At 40.2% G+C, this 14,217-nt stretch overlaps 1 protein-coding gene across 2 annotated transcripts in view; it reads right to left on the reverse strand.

Annotated features, from left to right (window-relative positions):
• Nucleotides 1–206: 206 nt before the first annotated feature.
• Znrf2 (zinc and ring finger 2) overlaps nt 207–14,217 on the reverse strand; it is a 73,272-nt gene continuing 59,261 nt past the window's right edge. The window contains exons 4-5 of one of the 2 annotated variants that reach the window (XM_034519429.2): nt 9,632–9,713; nt 207–5,222 (exon numbers count right to left, since the gene is read on the reverse strand). In XM_034519429.2, coding sequence (XP_034375320.1) covers nt 9,656–9,713 — 58 coding nt within the window. In that variant the 3' untranslated portion in view covers nt 207–5,222; nt 9,632–9,655. Of the gene's footprint in view, nt 5,242–9,631; nt 9,714–14,217 lie in introns of both variants that reach the window. The other variant, XM_034519428.2, reaches the window with a different exon arrangement.

Consider the following 14,217-nt stretch of genomic DNA (forward strand, 5'->3'; position numbering starts at 1 on the left):
AATGTTGATAGTTCTGGAACTAGCTTTGTCATTATGGGTATAAAAAACCAAAGAGGCAGTAACCTCAACTAAAGCATGGCAACTATTCAGCATTCAAATAACTGTTTTATTGTAATACACTGTCAACTAAAAGATAAGGTGGAAGAAAGGACAACTTCCCTTAAGAGCATTCTTATTGTCTACTTCTAAAGAACATGAGAGCTTAATGAGATCATTTGGAAACTTTATTTATTAAAATATCAACGATGAATTGTTCTGTTCTGTTCAGAACACACTTAATACAGGCTGTTCTTAATACATTTTCTCTATTTCTTATGATCAATGCTTTTAGGGTCTTGTTTAACAAGAACAAAATACTTTCTAATAGAGGAAATTAAGAGGTATTATAGAAGAGTTGTGGAAACCACGAATAAATCAAGAGGTAAATATTGTGATTTTTCAAGCAAAGAAATCCATGTAACAAGTCACCTGCAAAGCAGCGCAATGATCCGTTACTTAGCGCCATCAAGTCCACCATTCACGCTGTTTCTTCCTAGACCAGAGTCTCCTAACCACACAGCATCCATCCAACACACTAACATGACTACAACCAAACTTTGAGACAAGCTCTCACACTGTAGTTCACACTTGTCTCAAACTCACTGTGTAGCCCAAGCTGGTTTCAAATCTGTCATCCTCTGCCTCTGCCTTGCCATCTTGGGTCCTGGGATGCCAGAAGTGCACAAGCTTGGCTGATAAAACAAACGGTTCTGGTACCACAGTTACTGCTAACTAAATGTAGACAGTTATTAAGGTTCCCAAATAAAGATGGGTATATGTCAACTGCAACATATTAAATCAGAAATGGCAGGCATGGGCAGTGATAAGAGAACTGTTACCTCTGATGTCCAATCTTGAGATTCTGATGGCTCAGGGGCCCAGCTGAGAAACACACACGTTAGTAAATACTACAGTATCACATTTTTCATTTTTTTTGTGGAGTTGTTATGCCACACTGCTCTTTGCTTCTCTATGAACACACACACACACACACACACACACACACACACACACACACACACACACTGGTCAAAAATTAAGAATAGTTTGAACATCTGGTAACCCTGTGCGGACAGTGATGGTGTATGTTGAACTGAAACTAAATATTAACATTTCTGGTGTTCAAGGTCTTTTATTTCTCACAGAAAGTCAACAGACTTAGGAAATCAGGTATTCCCATTCAAAACAGAACTCTTTGATTTTTTTTAAAAGTCTATTTCCTAGCATTTACAGAATATGGTATAAAGTATTAGTTGGGTACATTATCACCAACAATTTTATCAATGATTTCAGGAGTACCCCAAGCAACAGCCATTCATACTCAGCAGGAGTTGTGGGATGGAGAAAGAGTAGGGTAAAACAGGTAAGGTAACTAGTTCTATCACACAGCTAAGAAAATAGTAGAAGTTATATACTCTAGGAAAGATAGGAGAATGAACTCCAAAGGACTGACATGCTACAGTTTTAAAGTCAAGTTAAAATCTCTGTATACTGACAAGGGACACTCCTTGTCTCATCTCTCACTATCAGTGCGGAGTTTACCCCACGGTAGACCAAACCCACACAAACATGGCTAACCTACACGTGGTGCTTGTGACACCAGCACCCTTTGCCTCTGAGTCACTGTGTATGCTCTGATGATTTGGTTTGGTTTAGATGAAACCTCCTCTGTGAAGAGTAGGCTATCTGGATCATATGATCAACACACAGAGCGGCTATCAGTCAGATGGCAAACTCAACCAGTCTTGAATTTTAAGAGTCTGACACTTGGTCCACCTCAGGCTTCCTGCTCGGGAACTCCCTTACCTCCCATAAGTCAACACAGGAAAGGCAAGTGCTATTTACACTGAATCCACAATCATTCTTACTAAAAGGAGTATGTCTTCTTGTAATATATTAAAATGATTGCTTTTTTTTTTTTTTTTTTTTTTTTTTTTTTTTTGAGACAGGCTAGCCTAGACCTCACTATGTAGCCCAGGCCAGCCTGGACCTTGTGGCAATCCTCCTGCCTCAGTTTCCTGAGTGTTGGCATAAGTCACCATGTCCAGTAGGAAATGTGTGCTCCGAAACCTCACCACACCCATATTCAGAAACACAGTACGAAACACGCTCTGGAAAAGAGTCTGCTGTTTCTGTCACTTCAGTCTGGTGGAAGTATCTTTGCCGTGCACACTGCAGATATGCTAAGGATGGTTATTCTGGGCTGCAGTCTAATATCTAAGTGGAAACCAGAATAACCATGTAAAACTTAAGAATGCAGAAGACTGGCACCGGAAAGCCCAAACCTATATAGTCCAGCAGTCACTAGGGCTTTGCCACCATGGTTTCTGCTGTTATGTAGACAAGCCACGCAGGGACCACTGCTTATATCTTAATCATAAATCATCTTCTTAAGACAATCTTATAGTCCAATTTGTAACTAGGTTTGAAAGACACTGTGTCTACTTCTCTAGAGAAGAGCCAAGGAAAGAACGGCTTTACAAAGAGAACAGGGCTTCTCTTATATATACCAGCAAAGAGGGAGTGAAAAGGTGAAAGCAGGATCAACACTGGCAATAAATTCACTATGGACAGAGTGGACCGGAGAAATCCAAGCATGTACCTCATTCTCTACACACCTGCGACCTTATCTGAAGAGTATTACAAAGAGTCTAGAAGGCTATGATCGTCTGGATAGCAGATAACTGAGGCTTTCAGTTTTTATTTTGTCTCCATATTCAGTAGTTTCAGCTGAATATTCTATAACTCTATGACGGACGCTACTCAGTGTCTGTATACAGAGTGATAAATATTATAAGCAATATTATATAAAGTATCACTTATAGAACATTCCCAGAATAGTGAACAGAAACTGGAACATCTGAGCTTCTCTCTTCTATTTCTAAATTACTCTTTTTAGGAAATCATTGCAGACAAAATGTAAAGTAAAAATGTCAACTTTATAAAATTTGACCAACCAAATAAAAACCAAAACCGAGCAGCTGTCTGAGTGGATTTCAGTAGGCACTGTCCTGACAAGCATCAGCACGGTCAGTGTCCGCATCCTCGCCATGGCAGCACTGAATCCTCTTTCTCTCAGCACAGGAGCTCGGAGGCAGCCACAGCACAGAAGCCATGAAGACTGCTTGAGGACAGTGTGGCAGAAGGGTGAACTCAGGCTGAGACACCAACAAGCTGAGCTTAGCATGAAGCAGGTCATCTTCTAGGGAGTCTAAACATCCATCAGCAGAGTGGCACTCCAAGAAGAGAAGACAGCAGAGGTAACTCTTCTCCAGACAAGACACAGTAGGAGAGAGCAAAGTGGTTATTCACATTCTAAGAGCCCTTCCCTGGGGAAAAGTCAGGGGGAGAGGAAAGCTTACAAACTGAAAGATGAAGTAAAATGGATTCAGATTTCAGATTTAAAAAAAAAAAAAAAAGAGAGAGAGAAAGAAAAGAAAAGAAAAAAAAAAAAAAAAAAAAACCAAAGGAAAGAGTGTTTCCCTGGAAGGAAGAGTAATCTTCCTACCACTGGCTGAAAGAAAACCTACAGAGTTGTGCTGGCAGCTGACACACAAGATCAGAGCACTTGCCCTAACAGGTAATCCACAGTGGGACTGCAGAGGTACTATCTAGCCCACAACCACAGGAAAGCAGGCAAGTTCTCTCCATATGAGGACACTCCCACCCCAGCCACAGCACAGCAGTGCTGGGGCACAATCAGAGTGTAAGCGCGTGTAAGCGCAGAGCAGCACTAGAGACTTACACCTTCCACACCCAGGACAACTCAGCAGGGCAGCAGGGCTGTGCAGCCTTCACTAGACCAGGGAAGCGATGTTCTCCCCTAGACTAAACGTGAACTCTACTTCTTAACATTCTGGTAATTATTTAAAGACATTCACTGCTTCAGCCCTGATAGCTCTCTTCCAGTATTCTTAGCCATCAGATATATTTTGGGGGAATATTTATTCACATAATTTTGCTTAATACAGTTCTTTCTACAAAGACTGAATTTAAAAGTATCCACAACATTTTCAATTACAGTAATAACACATTAATAAATTATAAATTAACAAAATCTTTATATTTGCTTAAAAAATCATTTATCAAATGCTAACTTCCAGATAATCTGGAAAACTAAAGATGCAAGTTGCTAGAAATCTGGCATCCCAATTAAATTCTGATTTTTAAAAGTGTATAAAATGTCCCTCAGATTACTCCAAGTCCCACTGCAGAAGTGTTTATTTCACCCTTTTCATAAGGTATTATGTTTACAACTTGCTAAACATTTTACCCAAACATAGGGAAACTGCCTGGAAACGCAAAGCACGATGAAGTAATTACAGAAAAGGAACAAAAGACACCTGTTAGGACAGAGTCACTGTGGCCCCAGAGTGGGGACCATCAAATCTGGACTTTTCAAAGTTGCATAGCTGCAAGATGGTCACTGCTAACAAGCTATTGCACAGTTTCATTTTAGAAGAAACAATGTATTTCAGAAACTGCGGTTCAGTAGACAGTTCTACATGTAATTAACTGAATGTAATTATGTAACTTGATTTCCTCTTCCGATGGCATTTTATATTACCCTTTAATTCACACTACTAACGCATTCTAGCTCTCCAGCCCAGAAACCTACTTTTCATACATAGGGGTGGGTGATAAGGGGGAGGGGTGGAAGAACTTCAATTATACTCTCCATTCACAGAATATTATACTGCTTTGATTACATTTCTTGGTTTCACATTGAAGAGTTTGTAAGAAAGAAATTGTGTGGTTTTCAAGTTAAGAATAGGTGAATGAAAAAACATTATGTTTGGGAAAATAAAAGTCCCCAAACTAAAAACAAAAACAAAAACAAAAACAAAAAAAAACCCAAAACAACAAACAAACCAAAACCAAATACACTAAAACAGCAGCTCTACAGAACTTAATAAAAAGTAAATCAACTTTGAAATGAGTTAACTTTGGCGTCTGAATACAAAATGTTTCTCAGTGTCATCTATGCAGTGACTGGTACAGGATGTGCGGCATTTTCAGAATCCCTGTGTGTCCCTTATATGCAAGTTTGGTACGCTGAGTTCTGTGGTTCCTGTCCTTCTCTGGACCCAAGTGTCCCAGAACTCAGATCCTGGCGGAATAAGCCTGCAGTTCGCATTTTCTTCCAGAGACAGATCTTCAAATCTTCTAGATTTCTCAAGCATCTTGAAAAGACAAGAAAACCTGTATAAAAATAAATTACTCAAGTTCATGGTCAATAATAGTAATGCAAAGAGAAATGTAGTATCTGCTTCCCTATGAACAGTGCTTTATCACTGTAGCCTTTCATACCTCCCTCTTTCACTGCTTCAGAAATTTATAAAACTATTCTATAGAACAAAACAGGAAACAGATTAATCAGTTAAAGCTTAACATAGTCTTTAAAAAAACAGCAAAAACGTCATTCCTTTTCCACAATAAATGTTGAGAACTAAGCACACGCATATACATTCACACACATACACACACTCTCTCTCTCTCTCTCAAATGTAAAATCATCTCCCCAAACAAAAGCAGTAAGCAACTTCATAATCAATCAAGACTATGTACCTTCATGTCTCTATTTTGAATGGGTAATTAAATTCTTATGCTGAAAATATAATGTGGGGTCTCAATACTTAAATTCCTTCAAGCTTTTGGAAACAGACTTCGTTGTTTAGATTTCTGCACACAGTTGAGTAGAAAGATCAACCTATCCCATGTAAGTTCATTTCAAAGCTCAGGTATCATGTGGAGGACCCCTAACATGAATGAACTAAGATGTTAAGAATGCAGAGATATTGTCTGAGGTTAACAGAAAGATGACAGTGACTATGAGCTGTGATATGTTCCAAAAATCCCATAAGCTTTCTGTGACACCAACAAAAAAAGTTTAGTGATGAGACCATAAATGAAAAGCCTAGGTTTGCTGTGGTCTCAGTCTACTAATCCCCAACGCAGTAGCATCAGGGGCCTACAGGGCCACTGGCCACTCTTCTGCTATCCAAGGATACCCAAGGAGCAGTCATCAAAGACAGTGTCTTCTGGTACCCTGACCTAGGACTTTCTCCTGTACAGAACTGTGATTTTGCTCATGAGCCGTTTAAGGTACTTTGTTAGGCCACCTTCACTATGCTAGTACAAACTAAAAGAAGCACATATATCTGCAGGTTAAGGTTTAGAGATATATTTGGTATATTAACCGCTAAGTTAAAAATACATCCCTTTTAATATTGCTCAGGCTGACCTGGAACTTCTGCCACCTTGCCCAGCAAAACTCTCATTTTATTAGCACTGGTTTTCAGTATATCTCTTAAAATGCTTCAGTAATTTTCCAGACACAGGGCAACACTTGACAGCATGTCAAAGCATCCTCCTCAACCAGAAAACACTTTTTTTTTTTTCTTTTTTTTTTTTTTTTTTCCCAGGCTGGGGATTCAGCTCAGTGGCTTAGAGCCACCTGGCTAGCACATGTAAAACCTTAGGCTCAAGTTCTGAAACAACCACAAAAACCTTTATTAGGATACCAGTTACATCATTTATTTATTGTCTGTGGAGGTAGGGCACATGTATGGATGTCAGAGAACAAGATATAGGAATTGGTTCTTTCCTTCTACTATTCAGGTCCAGGTTTTCGGGCTTGGTGACAGTCACCTAAACCCACTCACTGTCTTAGGGTCATCACTACTGTGATGAAACACCATGACCAAAAGCAATTCGGGGAAGAGATAGTTTATTTGGCTTCTACGTCCACATCGCTGTTTATCATCAAAGGAGGCAGAAACTGATGTAGAGGCCATAGAAGGTGCAGCTTACTGGTTTGCTCAGCCTGCTTTCTTATGGAGCCCAGGACCACAAGCATAGGGATGGCCTCACCCACAGTGAGTTGGACCCTCTCAGATCAATCACTAATTAAGAAAATGCCCTACAGGCTTGTATACAGCCTGATTTTCTGAAGGCATTTTCTCAATTAAAGTTTCCTTCTTTCTGTTGACCTAAGCTTGTGTCAAACTGACACAAAACCAGCCAGGACCTTGCTAGTTTAAAGAGCAAGAAATGATCAAACTGAGAGGAAGTGTGAGGATGGCAGTGACAGGACCTCAGAACACTGCTGTCCTTCAGTCACAGTCACAGGGCAGCCCTCTACTGCTGGCTGCAGTCTCTCCACTGAGCCTTCTCCATTTAAAATGGTCATTAAGTTAACCTTATTTTTTCCCTCCAACAACCTAAATGATACCTTCCTTAAATTGCCTTATGGCATATGAAAAAAGAGATAGTCATGGGTTTATCTTTAATTCATTAAGCATTAATAAACTAAGCCAGAAGAACAAAACTGTGATGTTTGGCTTATTAGAGACACAAACATTTCACAACAAGGATGGGAAGGAGACTGGCTGGTGACATGATGCAGTTTTTGGAAGGAATGGCTACCTAATCATCTCAAAATCGCTAACCTGGTCATCAGCGTCAGAACACCTGGGTTCAAATTAGCACCAACAGACTGAATGCTCTCAACAAGTCAACTTTCCCAAGCACTCTAACATCCTTATCTGTGTAACAGGAATAACAGTACTTGCAGGGTTACTTTAACACCAAATGAGTAACAGACAGAAAATTATGCTTACAATACCAGCACATAATACTTCTGAATGACCAGAATTATATTTCCTAGGAAAACACCTGGAACAGTGCTCATGTGTGCAGAGTAAATTCTCTCTGCAAGCTGGAACGTGAAGAGTGCCTTGCTTCTTTTCATCTTTAGTGTATGAGCGTGTATGTGTGCTTGTGTGTGTGAGCGTGTATGTGTGCCTGTGTGTGAGCATGTATGTGTGCCTGTGTGTGTGAGCGTGTATGTGTGCCTGTGTGTGTGAGCGTGTATGTGTGCCTGTGTGTGAGCGTGTATGTGTGCCTGTGTGTGTGAGCGTGTATGTGTGCCTGTGTGTGAGCGTGTATGTGTGCTTGTGTGTGTATGTGTGCCTGTGTGTGAGCATGTATGTGTGCCTGTGTGTGAGCGTGTATGTGTGCTTGTGTGTGAGCGTGTATGTGTGCTTGTGTGTGAGCATGTATGTGTGCCTGTGTGTAAGCATGTATGTGTGCTTGTGTGTGAGCATGTATGTGTGCCTGTGTGTGAGCGTGTATGTGTGCTTGTGTGTGAGCGTGTATGTGTGCTTGTGTGTGAGCATGTATGTGTGCCTGTGTGTAAGCATGTATGTGTGCCTGTGTGTGAGCGTGTATGTGTGCCTGTGTGTGAGCGTGTATGTGTGCCTGTGTGTGAGCATGTATGTGTGCCTGTGTGTGAGCGTGTATGTGTGCCTGTGTGTGAGCATGTATGTGTGCTTGTGTGTGAGCGTGTATGTGTGCCTGTGTGTGAGCATGTATGTGTGCCTGTGTGTGAGCGTGTATGTGTGCCTGTGTGTGAGCATGTATGTGTGCTTGTGTGTGAGCATGTATGTGTGCCTGTGTGTGAGTGTGTATGTGTGCCTGTGTGTGAGTGTGTATGTGTGCCTGTGTGTGAGCGTGTATGTGTGCCTGTGTGTGAGCATGTATGTGTGCCTGTGTGTGAGTGTGTATGTGTGCTTGTGTGTGAGTGTGTATGTGTGCTTGTGTGTGAGTGTGTATGTGTGCCTGCGCTCATGCACGGGAGCCAGAAGTTGACAACGTGGGTCTCCACCTTATTGTTGACAGTCTCTTACTAAATCCAGCCAAATGGGCTAGATCAGCTGGTCCACAAGCTCTGCAGAGTCCCCTACCTCAGCATCAGGACTTCAGTGTGCACCACTGGCCCAGTGCTTTTTTTTTTTTTTTTTGGGGCATGGGTTCAGGGAGAGATCTGCACTTAGGTCTTGCGTGACACACCCTTAACCCTCTTTCCTAAAGCACATGACTCGGATGTAAATTACACACAAAAAGTTGTCCATGTGCCATGGACTTGGATGAGTGTGGTAAAACTTGCTTTTTTAAATCATGGGACTAGCCAGGCAGTGGTGGCGCACGCCTTTGATCCCAGCACTTGGGAGGCAGAGGCAGGTGGGTTTCTGAGTTCCAGGACAGCCAGGGCTATACAGAAAAACCCTGTCTCCAAAAACAAAACAAAACAAAACAAAAATCATGGACAAAACTACTCTGAGCCTTAGAGAAGTCTCCCTGGACAATGTGGTCATGATACATACTCACTGTCTGTTTCCGCCCAGCATTAAACTTTAATTACATAAACAAATGTGTTTTAAAGGACCAAGAGTATTCTGGTTTCTCAATACCTAACTGTATTCAAGAATCCAGAATAGTTGCTGCTTTTCTTTTTTGCTGTTGTTTTGGGAGTGGTTTTTGGTGCTGGGACTTAAGCTCACAGCTGTGATAGTTAAATGTGCATTCTAACACTGAGCAAGACTCTTAAACCTCCATAGTGTGTCTTTAAATAAGAGTTTTTATATAGTAGACTTACAAAATATCTAGAAAACACATGTGCACACACACACACACACACACCCACACACGCACACACACACAACTAAAAAAGTTGAAAAAAAAATGAAGATGAAAACAGTAATCCAAAATAACATTTTACAAATCAATTAAAAGGAAAAGGGACAATTACCCATAACACAGGAATCTGGTGTGCTTAATCTGAAGGGTGCTCTGGACAAGATCTATTCACTTCAAACCACTCATCTATGCAGCTAGAAAAGAGCAAAATTAGCAGAGTGAAGTGTATCCTAACAGTTATAACAAAATACCTACTATTTGACTTTACTGTCTTTGGAGAGGGAAAAAAATCAGTCTTTTTGCTGATTACACCTAGAAGAAAGATGTTAATTATACTTCAGTTATTCTACATTATTAAGTGGGGAGATCCTCACAATCAATTTTAAAAATGAAAACTATTCCCTCAGAAAACTATCATTTCATCAATATTTAAAAATCAAGTCAGAGTTAGAAAGTATTTCCTTTTCAAAATAGTTACATACAGGCCTGCTGAGGTTGTCTATCAGTATAATAAAAATAGATTTAAATTTTTAGTTCTTGGCATTATTGCAAAACATTTTAAAAGTCCACATTTCTGTGTAATTATTGAACCTTTAATTCTATTCTGCTCTGAAATCCATAGATATACAGACTAAGATACCATTTATACAGTACTCATGATCTTACTGGAAATTATATTCAGGGTATATATAAGTACCCTCTTTGGACTTTGTGTGTGTGTGTGTGTGTGTGTGTGTGCATGTGTGTATATGAATGTGTGCACACATGTGGAAGCCAGGCACAACCTTGGAGGGCATTCTTCAAGTGCTGCCCACCTTTTCTTATTCAATAGGACCTCGCACTAGCCTGGAACTCACTAGGTGAGGTAATGAGGCTTGCAGAGCAGAGCAGTGAGTGCCAGGGGTCTGCCCACCTCCAGCCCCTGCACTGAGATTATAAGCGCTGGTCACCACACTAGCTCTTTTCTATGGGTTCCGAGGATTGAACCCAAGACCCCATTCTTGCAAGACAAGCATTTTACTGAACTGTCTTCACAGCCCATAATTATTCCTAATATAGATCTGCACTGGCCACATCGGTAGTTATGTAAATTCATTACATTAATTGACAACAGAATCCCATTCGAGTGCTCACAATAGTGACATGTGCAATGGCTGCTCTACTGTCAGCATAGATATAACACAGTCCCCTCAATGTACAAAGTTCAAAGTCACAGGCTGTGGCGAATACACAATCAATGCCTTCAAAGAACAAGTGCCTGGCCATCAGCTTTTGGTCACTAACACGGATACAGACTGCTTCACATTCTCCTGGAGGCACATGTTAGTTTCTGCATGCCTGTAAGGCAGGCTAGCTACGGCTCAAGTGCTAAGTGAAGAGCCACCCACTCTCACACCCAACAGGTGACAACACTAGAAACCAACAAAAGTGTGCCAAGACTTCCCAATGCTTTAGCACCTCCCGAGGCCACTGTAATAAACATCACACCCCAATGTGGCTTCAATGTGCTTTCAGTCTAGTATGTACCACTGAACACTCCCCCCAAAACCCTCCCACCTACACCTTAAAACAAAATGCTACATGTGGTTACAACTCATGTAACTGAATAGTACTTACAGTCTTCAGTGGGTTCTTACTTTATAGCCATGTAATCTGTGCTCATGATGAGAAGACAGTAACTTCAAAACCAATTTCATGTAAACTGATATTCTTAGGCATTTTCTTACTAGATAATTCTAAAGGCGTGTATTCTAAAAACATACAGTGTTACCCCACATTTAAAAACTTAAATTAGTGCTACCATAAATATTATGCCTTATTTGCCTTCTTCATAAATGCTTTTAAATTTGTAATTCATTAAATAAGTGTAGTACATGGATTTGATGTCACATAGTCCCAGCTGTTTGGCTCTGAGGCAAGAAGATGATAGCTTTAGGGACAGCCTAGAAAACTTGGGTGAGATCCTGTTTCAAAATAAATAATGACAAAGAGTATATCACAATTTATTTATCTATTCTTTTACTACAGACATTCTCAAATATCTGTGGGCAGTCTCTGAAAGGTCATACAAAAATATAAATTAATTCTGTCACTAATAATAGTTTGAATTGGCTTTTTAAAAAGTCACAGTGAGGCTTTCCCAGTGCTGGTTCACACCCAGGAAGACCCCTTTTGGTCTTTTTCTTATAGATTTTCAAGAAGTTACTATTACTCAGGTATCTCAGGATGTTTGTGTGTGTGTGTGTGTGTGTGTGTGTGTGTGTGTGTGTGTGTATCTATCTATCTATCTATCTATCTATCTATCTATCTATCTATCTATCTATCTGGTGTGGGGTTGGGGATTCTGAAATAAAGTAAGTATTGCTATATTTTATGCTGATCACAAATTGGAGATCTTTCTGCTTCAGCCTCCTAAATACTGGGATTACAGGTAGAATCCACCATGCCTGGCACTATGCATGCTTCTTAATAAACCTTTCCATAAAATCAAAACCTAAAAGTAACAGGGTTTGATGGCTAATATCAGATTAAAGGAAAACCATGCAACATATTTTGCTACCAGAACAAAAACATGTTGATTTCTAATGAATACTGTACTTTTGGAATATTAATGAGTTTAATATCATATATAATTAAGAAAAAATCCAGACTGATAGGCCATGAAGACAAAAGCCAATGCACATAAAACTTTCAACTGTGGCTGTGGCCCTTTTGAAACACAGCCTGATGGGATTCTGAGCAGGGTTATAGGGTGAGCGCCCTTCAACACTGCACACTACATGGCTTGTCCTCATCTGCACTGCTTATACAGCAGCACTTATGGTGCTAGAGAAAGTATCACATGGACAGAGTATTTCCATGTTATTATACCACTATGTTTCTATGTCAACTACATATATATTATCTGCTACAGCAACTGACTAAAGGACTGTTCTATTTCAAATAGACAACCCTGTTGTCATGCTCAGAGCCACTCCCACTATTTCTACCTGAAATGTCAATATGCTTCAATTTGTAACAATTTTATCAATCTTCTAAGTTTATCTTTTCCATCTGCCTGAGTGTGTGTGGGTGTACCATGTGTATATGAGCTCCTAGATGTCAGAGACGGAGGGTGTTAGAAGCTCTCTAGCTGGATTACAGGAGGCTGTGAGCCACCATGTGAGCGCTGGAAACAGAAGCCAGGGTCTTAGCTGCTGAGCCTTCTCTGAGCACTCCTTAATAGAGGGATGCATTCTTCTTCTTCTTCTTCTTCTTTTTTTTTAATTATCTTTAATCTTTTTTTACAGTCCAGTCGTTATCCCCTTCCTGGTCCGAGGTCTGTCCTCTGTTCATCCCATTTCTCGCCCTCCTTACCCCCCCTCTAGAGGTCTCCCCACTGCCTGGGCCTCAAGTCTCTCAAGGGTTAGGTGCATCTTCTCTCACTGAGGCCAGACCAGGCAGTTTTCTGCTGTATAGGTGTTGGGGCTTCATATCAGCTGGTGTCTGCTGCCTGAGACAACCTAGAATTTTTATTTTAAACTTAAAAAGGGGGATTCAACTGCTTTTTTTACTAATTGATCCCAGCACCATTTACCAAAAGCTTACTCTGTCTACAACACTGTAGCAGTTCCTCCAGTCAAATGTCTTCATTTACTTGACTTTTATTAGTGCTAACATTTCCCAAATTTTAATGCATTTAAATCCTCATAACTAGTTAAGTTTGTACTATTATATCCTTGCCTTAAACATTCAGATATACGGAAATCAACACCCATCTAAGATCACATAATGAGTTAATCACTGATTGCAGCTCACATGTTCCTTGGTCTCATGCCATGGTCTCCCCACACAGGCTCATGTGCGTATGGACTCAGTTCTGTCCTTGTTTTATTTCTGCATCTCTTAGGGCATGTGCCAACAGGATTATTCTTCAGGAGTATGCTCACTGCTCTTTTAGTCCATATATATTTTTAGAAACACTGTGCCCAGTTACAAGAAACTAAGATTTGCTTGGGGCAGCATAAACTATAAGATTAATTTGGGTATAAATATTATTTTTATAATACTGAGTTTTCTATATACAATATGATTGACATGTATATTAATCTTAGATATCTTATGTTTCAATAACTGTTGGGTAAATATATGAACATATACATTCATCGGACTGAAACCCGGGGCTAGGGATGCAGCTTAGTGGTAAGGAGTGATAAGGAACACTCTCGGTACCAGTGAACAAGTGAAAACAGACATGGAAAGTTGGAAGCCAGGCACAGTGACACATACCCAAAATCACTTTCTCTCAAGAGGCTGAGGGAGGACACAGCTGTGAGAGAAGCCTAGGCTACAAGGACATTTTGAAGCTATCCTATGCTATACAGTTAGATTCTATCTGCAAAAATAAAGTCAAAACTTGGCAAGCTGCAACTGCAGCTTTTTTGTATCTTGACTCATTTATTTTTTTAGTCAGGCAATGTTTTAAATAAACAAGGTAGTTTATATCAAGATAGACAGATATCAAGAAGAGTTTTCTGTGTGTACCATTACATAGTAATTCTAGTCTATTTTTAAAAATTTATTTATTTATTTATTTATTTATTTATTTATTTTTGGTTTTTCGAGACAGGGTTTCTCTGTGTAGCCCTGGCTGTCTTGGAACTCACTCTGTAGACCAGGCTGGCCTCGAACTCAGAAATCCGCCTGCCTCTGCCTCCC

Source organism: Arvicanthis niloticus, chromosome 15 (genome assembly GCF_011762505.2).
Source record: "Arvicanthis niloticus isolate mArvNil1 chromosome 15, mArvNil1.pat.X, whole genome shotgun sequence".
Classification (NCBI taxonomy): domain Eukaryota; kingdom Metazoa; phylum Chordata; class Mammalia; order Rodentia; family Muridae; genus Arvicanthis; species Arvicanthis niloticus.